At 45.9% G+C, this 27,006-nt stretch overlaps 1 protein-coding gene across 4 annotated transcripts in view; it reads left to right on the plus strand.

Moving 5' to 3' along the window:
* The window catches only part of NOL4 (nucleolar protein 4), a 289,423-nt gene that overhangs the window by 120,520 nt on the left and 141,897 nt on the right, over nucleotides 1-27,006 (plus strand). For all 4 annotated transcript variants that reach the window (XM_083187452.1, XM_083187451.1, XM_083187453.1 and 1 more), the window contains exon 2: nucleotides 22,946-23,095. In XM_083187452.1, coding sequence (XP_083043578.1) covers nucleotides 22,946-23,095 — 150 coding nt within the window. The remainder of the gene's footprint in view (nucleotides 1-22,945; nucleotides 23,096-27,006) is intronic.

The raw sequence follows: 27,006 nt of genomic DNA on the forward strand, positions 1-27,006 counted from the left end.
TCTTTAAAGCCCCGTACACACTAGACGTACATATTAGCCAACGCCGTACACACTAGGTATTGCCACTAATGATATCGCCGGTGGCTGCGGGAGAATGGTATAGTGTACACACTAGACGTACATATTAGCCAACGCCGTACACACTAGACGTACATATTAGCCAACGCTGTACACACTAGACGTACATATTAGCCAACGCCGTACACACTAGGTAATGCCACTAATGATATCGGCGGTGGCTGCGGGAGAATGGTATAGTGTACACACTAGAAGGACATATTAGCCAATGCCGTACACACTAGACGTACATATTAGCCAATGCTGTACACACCAGACGTACATATTAGCCAACGCCATACACACTAGACGTACATATTAGCCAAAGCTGTACACACTAGACGTACATATTAGACAACGCTGTACACACTAGACGTACATATTAGACAACGCTGTACACACTAGACGTACATATTAGCCAACGCCGTACACACTAGGTAATGCCACTAATGATATCGGCGGTGGCTGCGGGAGAATGGTATAGTGTACACACTAGACGGACATATTAGCCAATGCCGTACACACTAGACGTACATATTAGCCAATGCTGTACACACTAGACGTACATATTAGCCAACGCCATACACACTAGACGTACATATTAGCCAAAGCTGTACACACTAGATGTACATATTAGCCAATGCCGTACACACTAGACATACATATTAGCCAATGCCGTACACACTAGACGTACATATTAGCCAACGCCGTACACACTACATGTACATATTAGCAGGAGAACTATATAGTACGTACATACTGAACAATATTGTTAATGCCACCCGCTTCCCCATTTCTCAAGACCCCAAAAATTAAGTAAGTATGGGGCAGGCCTTGTACAAGTCGCACTACGTGCCCCTACATTTCCTGTGCCTATGTATACCCATTTGAAGCTTATTGTTTGTTCTTGGCAAATTCACCTTTTTATCGCGACGGTTTGATTCATCTCCCCAACTTAGAATCAGGATGCAGACTTGTGGCTGGCCACACCGGTACATGGTTATGGCTACATGCATTATAGGGTACGTGCACCACATAGCTAACCTGCTCTTTTTTTTTTTTCAAATGCTTCAACAGAGTCAAATATGAACATAATGATAACAAGTTGTCAGTGTTTCAATTATTTACTGTATATAATATATGTTGCTTTAATTAAACATGTTGCATGTGTATTTTCCAAAGCAGTGTTGAAATTCCCTGCAATACCCTTTGTCTGCAATCAGATGGCACTTTGAGAAACATATACTGTGCATATAGAAGACTAAAAAGTATATGTCAAATTTACATATAGGCTTATTTATTTTATTAAAAGTTTCTTATATAGCGCACACATAGGGCCTTATTCGAGTTCACTCTTTCTGACAAAATCCTTCTTAGATGGACAAAACCATGTGCACTGCAGGGGGGCAGGTGTAACATGTACAGATGGAAATAGATTTGGTGATTTTTTGGTGATTCTTTGCAGGGTAAATACTGGCTGCTTTATTTTAACACTGCAAGATAGATCTCACTTTGAAGTAAAACCCCACCCAAATCTAATTAGATCTGCACAAGTTACATCTGCCCCCCTGCAGTGCACATGGTTTTGTCCATCTAAGATGGATTTTGTCTGAAAGAGTGAACTCGAATAAGGCCCATATTCTGCAGCGCTTTACAGAGAATATTTGAACATTCACATCAGTCCCTGCCCCAGTGGAGCTTACAATCTATATTCCCTACCACATGTACACGCACACACAGACATTCTAGGGTTAATTTGTTGGCAGCCAGTTAGCCTACCAGTATATTTTTGGATTGTGGGAGGAAGCCGGAGTACCCGGAGGAAACCCACTTGTGAATTAACTCTAACTTTACAGTTGAAATGAGTGAATTGGCAGCATCTGCAGACTGCGCTGTAATAACCGCACCAGGAGCAGTAAAAAAAAAAAACATCCACAGCTTAACAGCAAGTGATTGATTGATCCAGTTACTGTAGATCTTACCTTGACCTCAATTATTTACAAGGACTCAATAGTAAGTATACATTTAGCCATTGTGTTACCAAGTAAAACTTCCTAATAGTAGAGCATGTAGGAATAACATATGAAGAAACTTACTCATTATGCTACGAGATAACCAAATGTATATCTTGCACTGATTTATGTAAGTCAAATATAGCAATCTACTGGGAGTAAGCTCTGAGTTTATGAGGGGAGGGAGAGAGAGAGAGAGAGAGAGAGAGAGAGAGAGAGAGAGAGCATATTCCTGAACCACAACCAATTAACCACATCAGCTAATCTACAGGTGGCTTATATGTTTCTGTACAATGATATGAACAGGCCCTGTCAGCTGCAGCTCTACAGGCCCCCATATGGATGTGTTTGACTCCTCCCTCGGGTCCAATGTTTGGTCTCGTGCGCATCGGACCAGAGCTGGATGCTGTGAAAGGACCGCATGCAGTGTGTCGTATGCGATCCTGCCACCCAGGAAGGTACCAGAGCAGCTCTAGGGGGGGTTGGATGGCCATATACTGCTGCAATACTTCGCAGTAGTGTATGGCCGCCTTTACTCTTTGCTTTTTGTCCCGTGAACTTCACCTTTGGCCCCTGCTGTTATCATATACAGATGCGACTCTGTCTTTCTTGCAGATCTTCTATTGGCGCCAAGTCCTTAGCGACTGCTCTTTTAGTATAACAAAATACAAATGCAGCTGTCAATTAATTGAAGTTTAGTAAAATATTGCACCCAAACAAAAAACAGTCGCTGTTAGCATCCGTGGAATTTTTTGCAGATATTTTGGCACTCGAAGGGTTAAACTTCCAAACAATATAAATCTTCCTGAAGTGCCACTTACCACCACTAGATGATGTTCCATACTGCTGGCTTCTAATACCACAGTATTTTCTACTCTTATAGTGAATTAAAAATGTACTTAATATGTGTGTGGGGGGTGCCAAATCTGCAACCCATGCATTTCAATGACTGCAACCTACAGTAAATGGGAAATGCAATAAAACCACAGCTTTTTATTTAGCGTCAGTCAGAGATACGGTGGCATAGGTCAACACTATGTGCTTCAGCAGTCTGACTGAAAGCTTTATGATCCTGCCATTTCATTTTCATTATTCATTCAATGTACCGTCACACAACCACTGCAAATAAACACATTTGCACAATTCCACAGAAATGTTTGTTTGAAGAAACACATTGTCTTGTTTTGTAGATTATCTCCCAGGAAAAGCGCATTGAATTGATCTTAGTTCTCCTTTGAACGACATAAAGAACATTTTGTTGTTGTGTTTTAAAAAGACAGCCGTAAACAGCTTCTATTACTGTTAGATAACCACAGCGTTGGTTCTTACTGCTTGTTTACCATTAGTTGCCATTCGTTGCTGTGGTTATACCAAGACTCTTGACTTATGCGACAGTGGCATAGACAGTACTCCCCATTATTCATCATCACGTGGTTTTGCTGAACAGATGATACCGGCTCATTCTAAGACTGGAGGGGGCCTGTGTGCAGATGTGGCCATATAGAGTATGCTGTACCCTGCACCCATTATAGATGCAACACTGAGCCGATGGCAGGATTAATCAACAACGTGCTTAAAAATTGCTCACAAAATGCCTATTTAAGCCAAAGTGGACCTTATCCCATCTGCCTGATCCATTCATCCATGTCTCCAATTTGCTGTGATCACGGCCTTATACTGTTATGCAACACTCCCTTTTGTTTCAACCAAGCTTGAATTCATGAGAAATGGCTTATTAACAGGTTTGTTATGATCATCACCTTGAAAAGTGGGAGAGTGATAAACTACCAACCAACCAACTCCTGCGACTTTTTTAAACACAGCCTATGAGAGGAGCTGATTGGCTTGTACTTTATCACTCTCCAATTTATCACTTATTAATGCTTAGCACATTTGGCCCTATTACATTAAAGAACTCCTGAGATTAGTATTATGCATGTTTATTTAGGTGAGGTATGCTTGTCCTCGCAGTTAGGAAGCTGCCCCATTACTTGTGTCATGGCAGATATTATTGGTGTCAATGTCACTGTAGTCATATGGCAGGAAACCGTGTCTCTGGTTACCTGATGTATATTTTACTCAATATGGAAATATGTGCAGGCAATGACATATTTATATATGTGTATCACCTGATTTTTTTTAAGTTCTATTAAGAAGTTATGATTTAAGATTAAACGCCCATCAATCTGACTCAGTATTATGGGGCTGATTCAGTTTGGAATGGATATGCTAAGCTGCTCGCAGCAGCTTAGCATATGTGATCCTAAGCAATGCAGAGGGAGGAGCATACCACCTCTAAGAGTGAACCAGAATAAGGCCCATAATGCGGGCTGCAACGCTTCTGCGATCCAACCTGAATTAGCCCTTATATTTGTTTGAAAGTTGGGCGATGTTTGTGTAACAGTAATGCCGCCCATACACGCTGCGATCCCGGCGGTACGATGTGTGCTTTGAGGGGCGCGCTCCCGCGGCACCTCATCGTACAGTACAAAAAGTATGTGCTGCACATACTTTTTGTACTTGCTTTTCATCACATTGCATGCACAAGGCATGCAATGCGATGTGATGGATGCTATTTAAGCCCACAACGCACGCCGGGATCGCAGCGTGTATGGGCAGCTTAAGTACTTATAAAGGATACTGCACTGTGTTCAGGATGATTTCCACTGGACAGGATCTGTGTCCATAAGACAGCTGTCTCTTCGGCATTGTTCTTGTCATGTTTTATATATACTCTGTGTTCCCTGCTGTCTGGATCTGATGCTACATAGTATTGCTGTTCTGTCCAAATACATGCCTAATACAAGTAATATCCTGTGTTCCTATTTTTTTCTGCCATCTTATGATGTAATGTACTCCCCTCCCAGCACACCAGTCAGCCTGCTAGTGCCCCCGTCAGCAAACATTTGTTGCTACTCTACTCATTTCATAAAACATCTATCACTTTGACAGCGGCTTCATATGTGTAAAAAGAGAGTTCTGCTCTGTAAGTTCTGTGCTCCATTTATCTTTAGGGAATGACGTTTGCCTGCATTTATCTGAACTTTTTTGTTTTCAGTTTTTTTTATATGTTTTCAAAGCATACTTGCCTACTTTTGAAAACAAGTTTCAGGGAGATTATAGTTGGTAATGGAATTTTGCACAGTGTCTCATTGAGGGGGCGTGTCATTCTCCACCCAAAGGCCGTGTCTAGTTCCATATATGGAGAGATTGTGAAAAGAGATTGTGAACGTGGCCCCTAGAAGCGCGGGTGTGTACTGCTACATCTGAGAGGAATCTTATAAAATGACTTATATCCAAATGTAGATGAGCCCCAAAGCAGTTAGTAAGAGATACTATACTTGGTAAAGTGCTGGGAAATGGTGCAGATGATTCAATGTAAATGTATCTGTCTCTAATTCCTTTTTTCCTCACAAATGTTACAGTGTAATGTGGGCTAAGTGACATGAGGGAGATTGCTAGACTAATGAGGGAGAGAGGAAGATTGCTGCTATTTCAGGTAGTCTCCTGCAGAAAGCAGGAGGGTAGGTAACTATGGTTTAAAGTCACAATTAAAGAAACTTTAATAATAGGAATCTGTACTGTTAGAGAACCCCTGTATAGCAATAGAGATATTATTGTCAAGTGTTACACCACCTCACAAAGTTAAATATGTTTCTACTAGTAAGCCCACTTGAAGCAAATGCTTTGAAAGCTAGTCTGCTACCTTGTGATTGCCTCTGTGTTTGTGCATGTGGGAGAGAAAAAGATGTAGTTTCACTCGCTGCCAACAGATGGCAGTGTTTCAGAGACACGCAAATGGACACTAAACATACGGATGGAGCTGGCCTGGTCTTTGTAGGGGATGGCGGCAGAATCGCCAGCTGCCATCCCCCGCCAGTCGCCATCTGTATCTGCGAAAGGGGACGCGCGCGCACGAGATGGCGTAAAGGGGACGGCGATTCCCCCGGGTCCCCGACGGCTTGTCAGCGGTCACCCGGGGTCCCCACCGCCTCCCCGCACCCCCCCTAACCCTGTCCGTCTCCCTGAAGTGGAGACGGACAGGTTCCCATCGCCCCACCGCCTGGAAACTGAGACGCGCGTGCGTGTGAGACGCACGCGTGTCTCAGTCAGATGGAGCGCCTCGCTGCTGGCGGATCGCCAGCAGAGACAGTCTGGCGATTCGCCAGCAAGAGGGAGCCCGGCTCCATCTGTATATATATATATGATACACTGATTACTGTGATTGGATGTGTCACTGAGAATACAGTATGTACTGTACCTGTCACTAATACTGTTTATGCATCTAACATTGATACTTATGTACCTCCAAGGCCACCGTAGAATCTGTGAATATATATATGTGCTTTACCATGATGCTTTAAATTTCATTATTAACACATCAGCATTCTGGGTTCAACCTGATACTTTCCCTGTTCTCAACATAGACATTTTGATTGTCAAATTTCCCACTTTAGCTAAACCCCGCTGTATTTCAAACACGTATTGCTCAGAATGCTATTTATGGGACTTGTGCTCACAACCTTATGTACTGCAGTCAGACACTTAAGCACATGAACGGTTTTTCCCTGTGTTCCAAGTATATAAATTCTAATAATTCTAATTATATGAAGCTAGTTGTGATTGTTAATGTAGATACGCACATCTATGTAGTGCACAGTCACTCAATGCATACTGTAGATCTTCTTAGCTGCAATAGTTTAAACTTGACGCCACAAAATCTCTCATAGCATCCCTGACACTGAGGACATTACTGATAGAGTGGCCTATGACTGTTGTCCTCAAGTTGTATGATCAATATCAGTTTTAAGTATGACCTTGACCAGCTGATACTTCCTACATCATATTTCAAGCATTACCCTAAAAAAATGAAATCTAACGGGCAAATTCACCTAAGCAGGAAATTTGTACCATATGGATCTTGCATTTATTACTGTGTACTGTATACCCAGTGTAAATAATTATATATGATCTGGTCTATTACAGACCATGGTTTCTGATACGTCAATGCTTCATCAAAGAATATATCACCATAGCAACATCAGAAACTTACCTTTTGTTACTGTGCCCTGTGATGTTCCCACCGAGTCACGATAGGAAGGCCATATATTCCCGTTAGCCCACCCTCCTCCCATCTAATTATGTTTGTTTTGCCTTTGCTCATTATATGCTTTAGGGCACATTTCAAAAAGATTGGGTGACCTGTGTTTCGTACGTTATGTATAAATAGTGAACTGTAGCCGTGCGGCCCTTTTTTTATCTACAGAAGTAATTGATTAATAACCGTATGGGATGAATTTCCAGGAAACTAGAAACAAATCAAAGCTGAATATTTCAAGTTATAGCAAGGCTTGGACAATCAGCCGTGGTAAAAAGTCCTTTCTCAATTCAGTAACCAGTTTTTACTCCTTTTTTTTCCCATTAAGAAATATGTCATAAACCAGAATTTAACTCTGTGAGTGATGTGCAAAATATCCGCTAAGAATGCCAGCGTGGCTCACATTTGGTTTATAAATTCAAATAAAAAATGTTGTGTAAAAAAAGATTATGGGAGGTATTCGATGTCCCGTTCTTGGGCCGACTCAACAGTGATTTTGAAGGCGGGATTCAATTACCCGCCTGCCTAGCACCAAGAAGGGGGCATGGCCGCAAGAAGCGGCTGGAAAACGTCAATTTGCGTCCGGGAGCTCGACAATTCTCCGGTAGAATGCACCCAACTACTTGTGAAGTCAGGCACGTTCTCCCGAGATCCCTGTTTAATGCTGTTGGGGAAGACAGCATTGAATAGGGCCCTGCCGCCATTCCCCTCGTTGGGAATGGTGGCGGGAGATTAAATTTCCACCAAAATTTCCTATATAAGGTGAACATTACAGGTCATTATGATGAATAAAAATGCTTGCTTGTCACTTTTTACTTCTATTTTGACAAATTCACTTGGCACCCAAAGGGGTGAAGGGTATATTTACTAAGGTGAGAGTTCTATTGGAGATGGGATGTTGCCCATAGTACCAATCAGATTCTACATATTCTAGTAATTAATAGATAGACTCTGATTGGTTGTTATGGGCAACATTCCATCTTTAATAGAACTCCCAATCTCTTGACAAGCTCCCAGCCGCAGCTCGACAATTTCCGCTGCTTCTCGCGGCCGCTCCCCCTTCTCAACGCTCAGCAGGCGGGACATTGAATCCGGACAAATCTGTGTTGAGCCAGCCTAGAGCGGGACAGGGTCACGGCTGTCTGTCCAGCCCAACAGTCGTGACCCTGCATTGAATATCCCCCTTAGTTTTTACACCTAATTATCTTTTTTCCATGAAAAATAGGTTAACCATTTGGTATTCTTGGCCTAATATTGGGTGGAGTGTTTTCTGTGGGGAGCAAATGTATCTATATAAAGGAGGGTACTTGTGTAATATCTGGGCGGCCGATTTTTTTCATTGTATTGCATCGCATCGCATGCAATATAGTGGCATACAATTCATGCGATGCGATTTTTCAATGTAAAGACCCGATTTTTAATTGTATAGTCACCCATGGGTGATTTCATACCCCCGCTATCCAACTACGCATGGAGTTGACTTTATATAGTGTGGCAAGCCCGGAGCGTGGCGAGCGGCCGCAGAATACATGTAAAGTAATCCGCGGGGCTCGCTGCGCTCGCCACACTATATAAAATCTACTCCATGCGTAGTTGGATAGTGATGAAAAAATCGGGCGCCCAGATAATACACAAGTACCAAAAGGGGTGGCTCTTTTTCGTCCTGATTCAGTCCTGTTTGCTAGGATGCATGTAATAGCCTATAAACACCGCTCGGCCAAATGCCCAACCCCAGCTGCCCGAATTGTAGCGAGGGGATGTGTGCGCGAACACAACCCCCCGCATGCGGTTCATATGACATCAGCCGCCCGCCCCGAGAAGGCATCTCCGCGTTTGCGTTCCCAGGGGACCGCCCGTATAACTGGGTGCCCCCTGCCCACTCACCAGCTCTCCCTTCCCGAAGAAGCATGGTGAATGTGAAATTGCGCATGCGAATTCGGCCCATAAGGAATGGGTCTGAATCAGCGCCTTTATTTGTTGCAGTTGTAGGCGGAAATATATATTACTTGATAGCTACATTGTAATATATGATATTACTTAATAACTACATTGTAATTATGAAGTTTTATTTTTCACGTCCGTATACTGCATAGATTCTAAATCTCTGAGACGCTTGTTTATTTAGCAAAAATATATTCAAATAAATTTGCACAATTATGTTGCTACAACTGATAAGTTCAGCATCTCATTATAGGGACACATATGTCAGGTTCTTGAATTGCACAGATCTACCGGAAAGTGAATTGTGCGTAACCAATTAAACCAAGTGAATGGAAGCCACTCAACAAATTCTTTTATTGCATAAATAACTTGCAATGTACCTCAGTTTTACTGTCAAGCAATGTACAATGACTAAACAAAGCTAGTCACATAATTGAAGTTATTCCATTTATATAGAACATACTGTACCAAGGAAGTAGCAGTAGAGCTGGGTATTCATCGGCTGTTTCAGCAAGATGCCCATATATTGCCACCCGGTCGGTGGGTGTATACAAGAGCTACGTCAACATCACCATTCACAGATATATCTCATTGGCTGTGCAGCAGAGCCGCTGGCTGATCATTTTTCATATCCGGTCGTATGAACAGATGGTCAGCCAACTGCCTATTATACACTTACTGCAGGCACTGACATCACAGCTGTGTGGACAAATTCCAATTTCTCTTACATTCTTATGGGATACAGGGAAGTCGTTCATAACGATGGGGAAAAGAGGGTTTCCGTAGGAGACAGGCACTATAAAACTTTATACAGGGTGTACTGGCTCCTCCCCTCTGTTCCCCTCCCTCTAGCCAGTTTAAGAAATGTGCCTTAGAAGAAGCACGCATCAGGAAGAGCTCCAGAGAGTTTTGCCTTCTGTTTAATTTCTTTATTATTTTGGGACTGCTGTTTTGGACTCAACAGCAGTCCTGCGTCGTGGGAGACTGGGGAAAGGGTTCAGCTGCAGGCCACTTCATGGTACCGAGCTGTCCCTGCCACAGGACCACTGTCCTGCGTGGGTGATGTTACCGCGGGCATTGCGCTGCAGCGCGCACACCCCTGGCATGCCGCACACCCCTAGTCCAGACTGAAGACGTCGTGTGGTGAGTACTACCCCGGGGTCCCCCGCCGTGGGGTCCCCGGGTGACTGTGCGGCAAGATGGCGGCGGCGGTATTGGCGGTGCCCTGCACAGGGACCGTGCAACCCCCTGCCTACACTGGGACAGGGTACTGCCTCCTGTACTGTCCAGGGCAGTTTACCACGGGTTGGACATTTTTCAATGTCAGTCTCAGAATAAAAATGCAGGTAAGCTCCGGCGCCATTACGCTGGGCGGAGCTTACCCAGAGTGGGACCATAGCTCTGTGAGGGCGCCAAAACCTGCTTCCTGCTTCTTCCCTGGCTGCTGAAAACGCCATTGTACTGCTCCAGACACTCCTCAGCGGTGTGGAACAGAGGGAATCTGCTAGCAGAGACAGCATCAGGTTTTCAGCGCTTGTGTACTTGTGCACTTGCCTGCATACACTGTAAAGTACTGTTAGATTACTGTACTGTATACCAGCTCTTAAAATTAGAAAGCTCAGGTTGTTTGGTGTATTGGTCCCCTCCATTACCCTCTGTACACTACCCCACTAGCTTGTTAAGCTACAGTATAGACTGGTCAGATAGTACTACACATAGTAATTATCTGTGTCTAAAGGCCCATACACACTTGAAGATTTTCATTTCAAAAGACTTTCCCAAAATCTCTGATAGATATATCTTTCCCCAAAGTAGTGCGTACACACTGAGCCATTTTCCCAAAGAGCAAGAGATTTTCACGAGGTGAAAGACTTTGCTGAAAATCTTTCACATAAAAGGTGATTTACATAATGGGCTGGGTTTGAATTACAAGGGTGGGAGCAAGGGCCATTTTATTCAGTGCATTCCAGTTCTTGGTGCCTGATTCAGAGCTGATTGCTGGGCTGCGTATATTCGGAGCCCACGATCAGGTAAACTACACCCGCGCCGCCCTGACCGGGAAAAATCCCAAACGTGTGCACGGCAAAATTTCATTTGCAGCTGCGCATGTAGGGAGAAATCAATGTATACGGTACGCCATAACAAAATATACACGGGGGGAGGAGGGGCAGTGGCGGCGGTAACATATACATTGCTGGCCTGCGAAAAATGTAAGGCATGGCTTTGTGGGACAAGGGACTATGCACTCCGTAATGCCCATTACACATTATGCCACACACCGTAATGTCCATTACACATATGACACTCACCGAAATGCCCATTACACATTATGACACACACCGTAATGTCCATTACACATGACACACACACCGTAATGCCCATTAAACATATGCCACACACCATAATGCCCATTACACATATGCCACACACCGTAATGCCCATTACATATAATGACACATAACTGCCGCTTACCTACATGCTCATTGCTAGGGTTTTCATGTACGGTGCCAGGGGTAACATGCTATGTGCACTGCATCCTTACGCTCACCTTGCCCCGCTGTCTGTCCCCGCCTGCATCACTAAAGGAGACCGCCGGGCAGAGCGGTGGGGTCATCCAACTGTCTCAGAGCAGGTCCATCTGTCTGCGACTCGCAGCCAATCAGGCGACGGTGGCTTGCGAGTTGCAAGCAGGCGTGTCATTCAAAATAGCCGCACAGCGGATGGTTGGACCTGCTCTGAGACAGCCGGGTTTACCACCACTCTGCCGGCTGTCTCCTTTAATGATGCAGGCAGGGACAGAGAGCAGGGCAAGGTAAGCGGACGTTCCTCCTCCAAAATGAACTGACGGAACGCAGTTATGCCCCGTTCCGGCTCTATTTAACCCATGGTGGGCAGTAATATATACATTGCTGGCCTGTGCAAGCTATGTATATATTACTGGCTAATAACTTAGTCATTGGTGCCCAGTGGTGCCTGTAATGTATAGATTGCTGGCATGTGCCAGCAATCTATATATTACTGGCTTATGGTTGTCATTGGTGCCCAGTGGTACCTGTAATATATAGATTGCTGGCATGTGCCAGCAATCTATATATTACTGGCTTATGGTTGTCATTGGTGCCCAGTGGTACCTGTAATATATAGATTGCTGGCATGTGCCAGCAATCTATATATTACTGGCTTACAAAAAAAACCATTGGTGGCCAGTGCTGCTCCGTGTGGAGCAGAACGGAGGGAGGCGGGGGGTGCATCAGTTGCACATGTGGCCTGACCCGGGAGGACGCGCACAGGTGACCAGCGGGGGAACGGCAGGTGAGACAGGCGGGGAGCAGGGCTTTCAGCAGCCAGCCGCCGCAGCAGCAGCCAGCCGGACATAGCGATTCAGCTGGGCAGCGTCAGCGTGGACAAGTGAGTATGACAGGCGGGGGAGGGGAGGGGAGGGGGGGGCGGCAGCGGGGCGTACCGCCGGGCTGAAAGTGGCTAATCTTTCAGCCCAGCAGCGTACACACACAGCGATGATGGATGACAAGCCATCCATCATCGCTGGATCTGCTGGTAAAACCAGCAGATGAAAGACTTTTCTAGCGATGATGCGGGAGCGCGCATCATCGCTAGTCGGGGGTCGCTGTCCCATACACACTAATCGATTTTCATCTGAAAATCGGTCAAAACGCCTGTTTTGACCGATTTTCAGGTGAAAATCGTCAAGTGTGTATGGGCCTTAAATCACACTGCATATCCACTGTGTTTGCTCTGTGTGTGAGGGGAGATTGTTTGTTTGTCACAATGGTGAGGAAACTTACATGTATGGTGTGCAGTGATAAGTTTGTGCCAGCTTCTTCCTCACAAGTTACTTGTGGGCCATGCATGTCCCCCCAAAGTAGTGGGGTTCCCCCACAACTTACTGGACAGCAAAGTAGCACACAGGACAGCTCACAGGAGCCTGCCTGGGCAGCAGGGATGAAATCCATGCTAGAAACTGTAACTACACAGTTAGCTGCTACAGCAGCACAGACCCAGAGAGTGCAGAGGGAGCTTGCAATCCTTTCTGCTAGAGTTGATATAATAACTCCTACTCCTGGGGTATCTCGTAAGAGAAGTGCACCCTCTCAAACCCCTGAATCTGGTGCAGAGGACGGGGATGAGGATGATATTGAAGAAGCAGACATGGGGGGTGAGGAGCCTGATGCTTCACAGTCACTGCTCCGGGGCACAGAGCCATTAATTATGGCAATCAGGGAGGTGCCGCCTTTACCTCTGGCTGGGCAGCGGACCGCCTCCTGACCGCGATCTCCGCGGTTAGCGGCCACAGCCTGGCACTTTGCCCACAGCAAACATGGCCGCGGGAGGGCTGCTGCACATGCGCGCGCAGCACCTCCCAGCGCCCATTCCCCCTCCGCCTGTTAGCTGAAGCTCGGCAGCTCTTCCCTCCCTGCAGCTCGTCCCGCAGCTCTTGCTGACATGATCCCCAGCAGCAGCGCAGGATCATGCTGGGGATCAACAACAGGATGGGCAGCACTCGTAATCCGGCAGCAGCAGGACGCAGGACTGGCACAATGTAAAGCGGGGTAAGTAATGTGCAGGGAGGTGCTCTCTCCAGCCTGCTCCGCTGCTGCTATGCAGTGTTGCTGCGCTGCTTTGCCTGTCAAACAGTATGACAGGGAGGCTGAGGCAGCGCAGCAGCGAGTGGCAGGACCTGGCAGTGGTCCAACTGGTGTGTCAGGCTTAGGGGTGGGCTGGATGGGAGGGACAAGGTGACATCTGCCCCCAGGCCCAGGTGGGCGCAGGCTGCCTCTAGGACTTGCATCCCCAGCAGAGTGCACCCAGTCACACTGCTTGTCCGCCAAAGAAAACGGCTCTTCCCTGTGCTCATATACCGTTGCAGGACTAGAGACTGACTTGCCAGATGGGGTCACCCGTTGGGCATAATGGGGTGGAAGGGGCCCTGTACTCATCTAAAGGTGATTGGCACATTTACCCCTAAACCCTGTATGCATTACACCCTCCCAGCGCCCGTTCCACCTCCGCCCGGCAGCTGAAGGTTGAAATATGCCACACCCCCATATCACTAGGCCACCCCCCAAAAAAAACAGCCACGCCTCCGGCGCGCAACAGGTTCTCCCCCCCCCCCCCCCCCGGTCCACATCAACATATTTCCCGGGCTGCTTTTAATTCCCAATCCGCCCCTGGGGAGGTGCTTGACCTTCCCTTAGCTGAGTCCTCTGAGTCCTTCTTTCTTTGCCACTCAGAAAAAACATCAGGTTGTTTTCCCTGAGCAGTCTGACTTGGAGAATACTTTCAAGTCAGCATTGAAAAACCCAGAAATGAGGTTTAAAGTGGCTAAGAAATTTAAAGCCACGTTTCCATTTGATCCTGCAAGACGGAAAGTGTGGGAGGAGCCACCTGAGGTGGATTCCTCTGTGTCTCGTCTAGCAAAAAAGATGGTGCTTCCAGTACCAGGGTCTTCCTCTTTGAAAGACACCACGGACAGAAAGGTTGAAAATACCCTTAAGTCCATTTTTACTGCTAGTGGCGCGTGTCAGCGTCCTGTGTTAGCAAGTTGTTATATGGCAAAGTCTATATACACATGGGCCTCCCAGATTCAGGAGGGCCTTCTGGGTGACATGACAGTGGCGCAGGTGTCGGAAAAATTACACCATATTCAGGACACAGCTAAGGTTATGTGTGAGGCGCAAAAAGAGTTAGGAGCCATTAACGGCCGTAACTCAGCCATGGCGGTATCGGGTCGCAGATCCCTCTGGCTCCGGCAGTGGATGGCTGACGCTGACTCCAAACGGAGTGTAGAAAACCTTCCCTTCACAGGCGAACGGTTGTTTGGCAGCGGTTTAGATGAGTTAATCTCTAAAGCCACAGCAGGGAAGTCTACCTTTCTGCCATCGACCCCACAGGCGCCCAAGCGTCCTTTTCCTTCTCACACCCAGCAGTCCTTTCGGACCCGCAAATTCCGCCCAAAAGCTAGGGGTGGTTCAAATGCAGCCAGAGGCTCCCGAGGTAAATTCACGAAGCCTTCTGCTTCGGCCACCACAGAGCGGCCATCCGGGGCAGCTGCAAGTAAACCCGCAGCATGACGGTGGGGCACCACCTATAGCTCATGTCGAGGTGGGAGCCAGACTGGCGTTCTTCGGCCATGTTTGGGAAGCCTCGTGCCTCAATTCTTGGGTACGGGCTCTTATTTTGCACGGCTACAAGCTGGAGTTTGCAATACAACCACCTCACAGGTTTTTCAAATCAGGCCTTCCAGTGTCCCCAGTGGACCAAATGGTTTTGCAGCACGCAATCCAAAAACGAATACAGGCCAGAGTAATAACCCCGGTCCCTCCCTTGGAAAGGGGGCAGGGTTATTATTCAAATTTATTTGTAGTCCCAAAACCGGACGGGTCGGTTCGCCCAATACTAAACCTAAAATCCCTGAACCCATTCTTGTCTGTAACCAAGTTCAAGATGGAGTCCTTGCGGGCACTGGAGGAAGGGGAGTTCTTGGCATCTTTGGATGTGAAGGACGCCTACCTTCACATCCCAATTTGGCCACCTCATCAAAAATATCTGAGGTTTGCGCTGCTGAACGATCACTATCAGTTCCGCGCACTGCCGTTCGGCCTGTCCTCAGCCCCGTGCATATTCACCAAGGTGATGGCGGAGATGATGGTGGTTCTCAGGAAACAAGGGATCTGTGTCATACCATACTTGGACGACCTGCTTGTAAAGGCGAGGTCGTCGGAGGAGCTGCAGGCAGCCTTACAGATTACCATGCAGACCCTGTCGGGTCACGGTTGGCTCCTGAATTTAGCAAAGTCCTCTCTGATCCCTTTGCAGAGACTCCAGTTCCTGGGGATGATGTTGGATACGGCTCTTATGAGAGTGTTCCTGCCACAAGAAAAGATTGTGGCCATTCAACAGCTGGTCACAGACCTGTTGAAAACCCCCCAGGTGTCAGTGCACCAGTGCATTGTCCTTCTAGGAAAGATGCCCAACCTGCTTGCAGGGTGAAGGATTGGCATCCAAAATTGGGTCTTAGTCACCACGGATGCGAGCCTCCTGGGATGGGGTGCTGTAACCATGGGTCAGTCCTTTCAGGGCAAATGGACCTACTGGGAAACACGTCTCCATATCAACAACCTGGAGTTACGTGCTGTGTATTATGCAATCCTGGAGACGGCCCCTCTCCTCAGTGGGCAGGCTGTCCGCATCCAATCAGACAATGCCACTACTGTGGCGTTTCTGAACAGGCAGGGTGGGACCAAAAGCAGGTCCTGCATGCGGGAAGCAACAAAGATCCTGTCCTGGGCAGAGAGTCACTGTCAGGCTCTATCTGCCATATTCATACCCAGGGTGGACAACTGGGAAGCCGACTTCCTCAGTTGCCACGAGCTTCACCCCGGGGAATGGAGTCTACACCACCAGGTGTTCAGTGCTCTGGTGGCTCGGTGGGGGACCCCACTAGTAGACATGATGGAAAGTGTCCAGGTACTTCTCCAGGGCGAGAGACCCTCAGGCAGAGGGAGTGGACGGCCTCTCCATACCGTGGGCGTTCAACAGCCTGATTTATGTCTTCCCACCGATTCCCCTAGTGGCTCGGGTGTTAAGGAAGATAAAGAGAGACGGAGCCGAAGTCATTCTAGTGGCTCCGGACTGGCAACGAAGGACGTGGTACCCAGATCTTCTAAGTCTTCAAAGGGACTCGTGGCGTCTACCTCTGCAAAGAGACCTGCTCATGCAAGGTCTGTGCGTCTTCCAGGCCTTAGAGCAGCTTCGTTTGACGGCCTGGAGGTTGAGCGGCAGATCCTAACAGAGAAAGGATTTCACACATCAGTCATTAAGACCATGACGAGTGCTAGGAAGCCAGTAACGGCTGCACATTACCATCATATCTGGAGGAGATATGTAGGATGGTGTGGTGTGAACAAGGGAAGTTTGCCCCGGCGGAGTTTAAACTTGAAAGATTGCAGCGCTACCAGGTGTAATCATTGTAAGAGAACACTTTGACTGTATATCTGACTGTATATCTGACTGTATAATCTAACTATATAGCTGACAAAAAAAGAGATCAGTCTAAAGCACCAAACACACTAGGTAAAAGGCAGTCACCAGGACCGACGCATGCACAGTATCAGCCTCGGTACTGTGTATGCGCATACCCAGGGCCGGCGCCACCACTAGGCAGGTCTAGGCATTTGCCTAGGGCGCCAGCCACTGGAGGGCGGCAGTTCGCCCTCCGTGCAAAGGGGGTACCTGCTGCGCCATCTGAGGAGCAGGCAGGGGGGTCCATGCTGGCTTCTGACAGGAGCCTGCAATGGTGTCCTTGCTGTGTGGGTACCTGCGGCGCTGTGTATAAAGCTGGCGGTGGTGGGGGGTCCCTGCAGTGAATAAGAAATAACTAGAGCTATCCGACGGGCTATACAGAAGCTGGGTTTGAAAACACTGGCCGCATGCTGATTGGCTGAGATTCAGCCAATCAGCGTGCGGCCAGTGTTTTCAAAACAGAAGCGCTTCCCGCGCCGCCGCATAGCGCTAGTTATTTCTTATTCACTGCAGGGACCCCCCGCTGCCGCCAGCTTTATACACAGCGCCGCAGGTACCCGCGCAGCAAGGACACCACTGCAGGCTCCTGTCAGACGGCAACATGGACCCCCCTGCCCGCTCCCCAGACGGCACAACAGGTACCCCCTGCCGGCACCGGGGCACCCCCATCCGACTCACCTGGGGCGCTCCGGTGCCTTGCACCGGCCCTGCGCATACCCTAAAGGGAGGAAGCACCTCCCAATGGGACTGCCTTGGGTGACTGGCAGGTCGGACTTCCAATAGGAAGTCACTGCCAGTCACAGAGAAGCCAGTGCACAGAGAAGCCAATAAGAAACCGCCACTGGATATACCATATATAATATAGCAAATAAATGTAGTGGCAGCATACATAATATTTACTCTGAGAGCCACAATTAAACTATTAAAACTTTGAAATAAATTTTATGTTTCTTTTAGAAGTGATTGGGCTTACAACAGTGGGAGACCCTACACAAACAGGGGGATTCATAACTCCCAACTGTTTATTCTCAAATGTTGGTAAATATAAAATAACTGAAGGCGCCAGTTCTCTCAGCAGCTCTGCAGGTAGAGCGAGAGACAGGTGCCGTGCTGTAATGCTGTTACTGAGCGCACAGCACCAGTGCCAACACATCATGTGCAGCTGCCAGCTCTACGGTACATCTGCCTGTCTATCACAAGTAACCCTTCTTCACAGGTTATTACACATCTTATTTGTGAATATTTGGAAAATTCTGAAAGAATTAAGGATAAAATTTTTGGTTTTATTATTTTGACAAATTAAAGAAGATTAGGTACTTGTTTCCTAGCACGGCGCCCACGATATTAAGTTGTATGTCATCGCATCTCATCGCATCGCATGCCATATGCCCGCATGCAATGCGATGAGATTTTAAATTGTATAAGCCCCAATACGATTTTTTATTGTATAAGCACCCTAATGGGTGCTTACAATGTTAAATGCACCCCCACGCCACCCCCACTATGAACGCCAACCCGAAGAGTGGCGAGCGACGGCGGTAAGCGTCCGCCAACCTTTTCATACCCCCACTATCCACGTCAGCGTGGAGTTGAGTTTATATAGTGTGGCGAGCGGCCGCGTATTACTTTACATGTATTCCACGTCCCCTCGCGGGGCTCGCTACGCTCACCACACTATCTAAAATCAACTCCATGCCAACGTGGATAGTGGGGGTATAAAAAAGGCCGCCCCCACAGTTTCAGCTTTGCGGGCCATTTAAATGTCGCCCGCACAACTGGTTCCCCCCCCCCCCCCCTCGCACACCGACTATCCCTGCATGCAAGTGAATGGATGTTTTACATGTATATCCATTTGCAGGCTTGTGTGCAGGGACAAAATAATTCGATGGTCGCCGACCATCAAATGATTTTGCAAGTGCTTACAGACCTAAGACACCCCTCTGGAGTCTTAAATCTGTGAGCGCCCTGTACGGGAAGCTGGCAGGCATCTGATATCCGCTGATGTCAGCTGCCCGCTCCCCCGCACCCGTGTCATGGTCAAACTAGTATGGGAACGCCCAACGTTTTCATGGGAACGCCCATTTAACGCTGGGCACGTCCCTTCCCTGCCGCTCACACCCGCACTGCTAGGTGCGAATGGGACTGCAAACAAGCAGTTTGCCACACCCGCACGCACCAAGCGGCTGCACATGCGCATAACCGTATATGCACATGCACAGTCGCTCACCATCGCTCCCCTGCACAAACACGCAGGGAGCATGGCAATTAGAATAAGGGCCTTAAGCTCCATACACACTAGACAATATTCTGAATAATATCGCTCAGAAAGGGTTTTAACAACATCGCTTCGTGTGTACACTCAATATCGTTAACGAAGCACGCTCCTGAGCATGGTTAAAGATCCATCCCTTGTCCTGCATGTTCAGGTGAGAGAGTTCCCGCGTCAGCCATGCTGCTCCCTCGCTGGGTCGCCCTATTCAATCCCATTGCCAATATTTCACCTGGGTGAAAAATGTAGCATCAGCGAAAACAATGTGAATCGGTAAAATTGCAGCAAAATTCCATGTTTTTGAAACAAAAAAAGGTGTTACCAAAAATTGACGTATGAAAATATCCGTGATTGAATACTGATCGATTATTATTGCCGATTTTTCGTCTGAGGTACTTACCTACTGTCCGAATGTGGGTAGACTACCAAATTTCAGAGTGGATGGATCTCCCACATTCTGCCCACTTTCTATGGAAGTGACCAGGATAGGGAGATAATACTGGAAAAGCTCTATATGAAAGTGGCCGGTCATAAAATGCAGTGAATCACATTTTTGCTGCAATATGGTGGGGGAAAGGGCAGTTCCTAACGTCTGCATGCATCCAAAAAATATTTGTAGATGTCTATGTGAATACAATCATTACTACACCTACCATACAGTGAATTTAGAACTGCACACTAATTATCTCAATTATTTATATGAATATTGTACCTACCTTTATATACAGTGTCTATATGCAACACTCAATGGAAAGGTCATAAGAGTACGTAACTTAATAATGCCACAGGCAATGACTAAAGCACAGAGGAAATGACCTAATAACGCCATCAGAAGAAAATGACATTATTTAATTGACTAAATTCAGTTATTTTGCAAGCACAGATGTTTATGGTAACCTAGTTTTATGTAACCTGCCAGGAACAGGCCGACCGGGCAACATACATCAAGCACATATGGAATTTACAAGTCAAATAAAATGATAAAAGCTGGTTCCCACTTGCACAAAAAATGCATCTATATTTGGATGCAGTTGTGAATACATTTACTGTAAATCTGTGTGCTTCACATTTTGCTTGTATTTATTTAGCATAATGTATAGGCAATATTTTACACTACACATCAGTAGTGAATATTTATATGATACCTCCAGATATAGGGCCTAATTCAGACCAGATTGCTGCTGTGCGAATTTGCACAGCGGCCAATTATCAATGATCTGCGCAGGCATATGGGCTGAAATGCACGCGCACGACACCTGCTAGCAAAGGAACCCTGCTACTTTTTTCCTTCGCACACCATTCACAAGGTGATTGATAGGAAGTAGGCCCCTGGGGGTGGTAACTGGCCTATAAAAAAGGCATGTTTGCCAGGGTTGCCTACCCTCCCGGAATGGCCGAGAGGCTCCCAAAAATCATATTCCACCCCAGGCCCCCTGGAAAGGTGGCCAACCACCACCCTGCACATCTCCCCCGCGGCAGCCCTAATTTCCCATGATTCATGGATTTTCGGGGGGAGAGGCCGGACTAAAGATGCATTTAGCCCCACCTCCTCTTTAAAGACCCACAGATTCCGGGATTTGCAGTACTGGGAGGCGGGGCTTCATGACGTCTACATCAGCTTCTCTACATCAGCTTCTCTACATCAGCTTCTCGGAGAGGAGACTTTGAAAGTAGACAACCCTTATGTATGCCCATAGCACTTTGGCAAGATTCTATTGAAGAGCTCTGGGCTGCTTTGTAAAGAAAAAAACAATTTAGGGCAAGCTTGTGTCCTGCTATGTACTTTTGCGCTTTTGTTAGTAAATAAACCAGGGTTGCCGACCCTCTCGGAATTACCGGGAGGATCCCGAAAATCGGGTCCTCCTCCCGGCCCCCCGGAAAGGTGGGCAGCCCTCCCGGATTCCGGGGGACCCCCACGCCACCCCCGATTGCGGGGTCTTCCCCCATACCTTTGGATTGAATTGCATCAATTCCTGGGTCTCAGAGGAGGGGGCTGAGCTAAAATTGCGTCGTTTTAGCCCCGCCCCTTCCACGGAGATCCGTGAATTGGGGTTTCATCATGGGGGCGGGGCTTAATGATGTAAAGCTCAAGCCCCGCCCCCCGACCTGCAGCTGGAAGTCTCCTCTCCGGGCTTCTTCCGGAGAGGAGACAGAAAAAGTCGGCAACCCTGAAATAAACCCTACAGATTATTATTTTTGATTGACATATAACTTAGCAGGCTGCATACAGTATTTTATCAGATCGTGTCATTTTCTATTTATAAAATGGTATGGATTCCTGATCAGCACCTGGAAAATGCATGTGCTACAGTATGTGCTATTCCTGTGCTACGTGCTAGTCCCTTGCTATCTACTACTGTATTCCTGCATTTTTGCTGCATATGTTTGAAAAACTCAAACACAGAGAAAAGCTGAAAAAAATGATCGATTAAATCGTACACAATAAAAGGAACATATTACATCTACAGTGTCTTTAGGGCAGCCAGATGTGATGCCAAATATAACTTACATATATTAACCCAGGGAAACTTATCGCTGGTGGGGGCTATCACTGACAGCAGCTCTATCTCTGGCAGTACACAGTAATACATGGGACTTTTCACTCTTTGATAAATAGACCTGTAGATCTGTTGGTTTTTGTGTAGCAAACCGTCTTGTGCTGTGCAGGCCAGCAGATAAGTACAGTATATCAGTACAATGTGCCTTTCTCATGCACATGATTGGATGAGGATTGAGCTGGCAAGCATACATACTGTAGCCTACACTATAGTATGTACTTGTTTGGCAGCTATAAATGTAAATAGGAATTTTAGCATAATGCAGATTCATGAATATAATGGTAACTTCCAGTATTACTAGCTAAAACAGGTTGGGCTCTATAGCTCAGTTGTATGTAGTGATACTGGGGCAGATGTATTAAGCCTTAACAAAAGATAAATGCAAGGGTGATAAGGAGAGATAAACGTCCAGCCAATCAGCTCCTTACTGACTTTTTTCAAACACAGCCTGTAACATGGCAGTTAGCAGGTGATTGGCTGGGCATTTATCTCTCCTTATCACCCTTGCATTTATCTCTTGTTAAGGCTTAATACATCTGCCCCACTGTCGGCTCAGAATGTCAACATTATTTATGTCTACTTTATGAACATTAGGGATAGGCTGCGGTAGCGTAAAACAGAATTTCGACATTCTTAATTTCGACGTGGCTAATATTGACATTAGAAATGTCGATAGTATGTCATTGTATACATTGTAAATGTTGACATTGGAAATCTCAACATCTGGAGTCTCGAAATACAGACTGTGTCTACATTCTGATTGCTGACATTCTGATTATCTACATACTGTACCATACCCAGCATAATAACGACCAGTGATTCATTTGTTTACCTAGACTTATTTTGTGTTATTGGTATTCATTGTACATATGAATGGCACTGTATTGGCTGTCTCTTGTCTAGAGATTGTTTATTGCACTGTGTGACCATGCATCTCCCCCTACTCACCCTGCCTCTCTCTTTTTCCTAGGACGGCGTGGGCATTGAGGAGAAGCTGTCCTTGAGGAGAGTAGCCGTGGTAGAAGATTTCTTTGACATTATTTATTCCATGCATGTGGAGACGGGGCCTAATGGAGAACAGATTCGGAAGCATGCTGGTCAAAAGAGGACGTACAAAGCTGTAAGTCAGATGACTAGATTGTTTTTACCCAGTCATTGTGGCCATCATCCCTGCATTACCAGGCTATCTTTCTTGATGCATATATATATATATATATATATATATATATATATACACACACACACACACACACAAAATACTTCATTATGGGGTTTATTCTGGTTCACTCGCAAAGGAAAATTCCTTCTCAAATGGACAAAACCATGTGCACTGCAGGTGGGGAAGATGTAACATGTGCATAGAGTGAGTTATTTTGTTTCTGTGCAGGGTAAATACTGACTGCTTTATTTTTACAATAAAAAGAACAGAAATCCCAGTGTCTGCGCTAGTGTTATATAGAGTGCAATATGGCTGAGTCACCGTTCCACACAGTTTTTAATTAATAATTATTTAATGAATTGTAAAAAATCTCACTTATAAAACATATCAAAAATACAATAAACAATTTTCACATAATATATGATATTGATAAATATTGAATAAATAAATAAACAATGCTCATATAATTTAGGTGGCCACCTATTTTTGTTTGTTATATGATGGTTATAACATAATTAATGAAATAAATTAAATCAAAAAAATATATATAAAAATGAAAAATATGAAAAATATACAAAAAATGTATATGATAAAAATAAATGTCCCCGGGATTTTATTATTCAAATTCCATATATATAGATGTATGATTGTCCACCAAGATGCCAATAAATTAATAAATCTTCAAGCGTATTTGGCTATTAGGCAGGGATAATGTTTCCACTTATGTGATACTCACGGACTCCAGTATTTATTTTGTAGCAAGGTTGGAAATGCAGGGAGACTGAGGGACGATTCCGTGAGGTCTTCACTGCCCCCAGTACTGCTACCTGCTCGTTTGCGGTGAATGCAAGATGAAGTGCCGGGTAAGAGAACCACCTGAAAACCAGCAGTATAACGTCAGTCCGGTCTGGTTTTCAGGTGGTTCTCTTACCCGGCACTTCATCTTGCATTCACCGCAAACGAGCAGGTAGCAGTACTGGGGGCAGTGAAGACCTCACCCACCTAATGTTGGGACAAAGAGGCCCTTTTTGTCCCAATAGCCTTCTTTACAAATAAAAAATGATTAGATATTATCCCTCTTTTAATTGTAATAAAGGGCCCAAGATACAGATTATACTGAAGGAAATGTTTAATCTTCACAAGGAGCACTGAGTCTTGTCCAGCACCACCTAGCCAGTCAGCTGATTTCCCCATCTCCGGTAACTTACAATCAGTATACTAAAGGTGCGTACACACGGGGGCGATTCTAGCAAATATCGCTGGAAATATGGTTGCTGAGCGACCATATTGCCAGTGATTGGAGTGTGCACCAGCGATAAATTGCCAGGTGAGCGCTCCCATTTTCAGCCCCTAATGGTCGCTGGTCAGAGGAGCATGCTCCTCCTACCAGCAACTTCCCCTACCTCTTCTCCCGGCAGTGTGACATTTTCATCTGCGACCATCTCTGGTCACCGATGAAAACGGGACACTGAGCAATATATTGCCAGCGATCATATTGCCCCGTGTGTACGCACCTTTAGAGTAGAAGAAACAGACATGTGCTTCAGCAATGAGGAATTAAACTCCAGATAATTGGCAAGTGTTGGATCTCCCAGAGAAACATATCTATTTACATCCCCTGGTTAAAACACCCCTTTGTCTTAATTAGTGTGAAATAGAATAGCTGTTTTTTCCATGTCTAGTCAGGCCTAGCTGCACTCTCCTACTAAATGTTGAGGTTTGTTATTGTTATTAGCCAACAGTATTGTCATATTATTGGGGACAATTTACTAAGATGGGAGATCTATTTCACATGGGATGTTGCTATCAGAACCCGTCAGAATCTACTTCTTATTTTTAAGCACCTTCTAGAAGATAATAGAAATTATATGATTGGTTGCCTATAGCAACATCCTATCTGAAATAGAACTCCCATCTTAGTAAATTTCCTCCTATGAGTCTTATTGCTCATGTTCATGGGGCATCACATATGTTGTTGTTGTCAGTTATACCCCTTTCAGACCGCAAAATGCAGGGTCGCACCAGGACTTTGAAACGGTTCAGTCCCCGTGCGACCCTGTATTTTGGTCTGTTCAGATTACATCAGCGAACCAGCAATATTGCCGGTTCGCTGACATCATCTGGGGGGGCGTGTCAGAGCGTCATTGGGGGCGTAGGAGGAGGCAGTGCTTGGAGCTGGCACTGCTCCAAGCACTGCCTCCATTGGTGTTAACGGGAAATGGGTTGTTTGACCCGATTAACCCATTCACACCGAAAAGCAACATGACAACGAACTGGTAAGAATCCTTCTTTATTACCAGTTCGTATTGCTGTGTTGCTACCGGTTTGCGTGACCCGGTAACCCCTTTCATATCGCACAAATTACCAGGTTGAACCGGCAAGAAACCGGCGCAAACCCAGTAATTAGGTGCAATGTGAAAGGGGTATGGATAGAGCAGCACTAATTTGCATTAAGGTGTTGTCTTACAATGCAGACTATCTCCAGTGAGCCTTTGCCTGTCAGGAATATAACCCCAGCTCTTGTGAACATTCCCAGAGAATATAAAAGTTTGGACATCTGCCAGTGACAACAATAAACAAACTGAAACTCTGTCTGTACCTGGGGACTTCCTGTGGTACACACCTGCTATGGATGTGATGTGACAAAACCTCCTCTAATAATTAATGGTGTTGATAGTGCAGTGACATAGCAGTTAAGGTGCCCATACACAGTACAATAATTGGATGCATTTTGGACTGCATTGCAGCACATACTTTTTTAAACTGTACGATCGGATGTGCGCGGGAGCATACGTTGCACCTCACCCGCAAAATGCACAGTGTATGGGCACCTTTAGCATTTTTGCCTCACAGATCTGAGGTCATGGGTTAAAGTTACTATTCATTGTTCATTAAAGCCACAGTGTCTTTGGTGGTTTAGGTTGTGTTCAATACTATCCTGAAAACATGGCATCTTTGAAACTGTTTTGTAAACCCACCCTCATAAGGTCAATTTCCATATTAGAGCCCTATCTGGTGTGTTTTTCTAATGTGTTTCCTCCAAAATCATTGGATTCCGACAACATGCCTGCCCTCATGGAAGCTGCAGGAGACTCACACTTTTTCGAGTAGACTTCGCAGACCCAGAAGTTTTCGTGACTCTCCCGAATCCCACACGCTTAGGGCAGAATGGGGATAAAAACGCTACAGTCTTGGCGGCTATGTAATTGGGCAGGACTAAATAATGGGAATTGTTTAGCCCCACCCCCAACTAGAGGGCCCACAAATTGTTGGCATCTTGGGGTGGGGCCCTATGACATCCCAGTCTGACCCTGCCCCTCAAATCAGTCTGATGCATCTCCTCTCTGGGCGTACTCGGAAAGGAGACAAATAAGGCAGGAAACTATAATGTATGTTGTGTCCACTTGGAAGTCAGGGAATATGACCAGCTCTCTACAAAATGGTGAAAAACAAACATACTGTATGTTTTTTTTTTCTACCACATATTGATCTACAAATCTTTACTATTCAGAACTTTGGAGTTCTTCCTTTACATTGGGTATTAATCATCTGAAAGCTATTAGTTTACAAGACTCCCAAGAGATCTGCTGATTATTGCCTTGTTCTCACTAAACTACTCCCATGTCTGATATCTGAAAGTGAAAGAGTTCAAAGCCAGATATTAGGAGAACGTAAAGGCTGCTTTGGGAGGCTGCTGTACACATCCCTGCATAATGGACTTTTAACACCATCATTTCCAGATGATTCTGTTGGGTGAGCACTGTCAAAAACATACCAAAAACATACCAAATTTAGAGTTTAGTGTCATTTCGTTGTACATTTTAATATAACCTCTGTTTCCATATGCTACATCTATTAACAATGACAGATAA

The sequence above is a fragment of the Crinia signifera genome, chromosome 5, assembly GCF_055691185.1.
Source record: "Crinia signifera chromosome 5, ASM5569118v1, whole genome shotgun sequence".
Classification (NCBI taxonomy): Eukaryota; Metazoa; Chordata; class Amphibia; order Anura; family Myobatrachidae; genus Crinia; species Crinia signifera.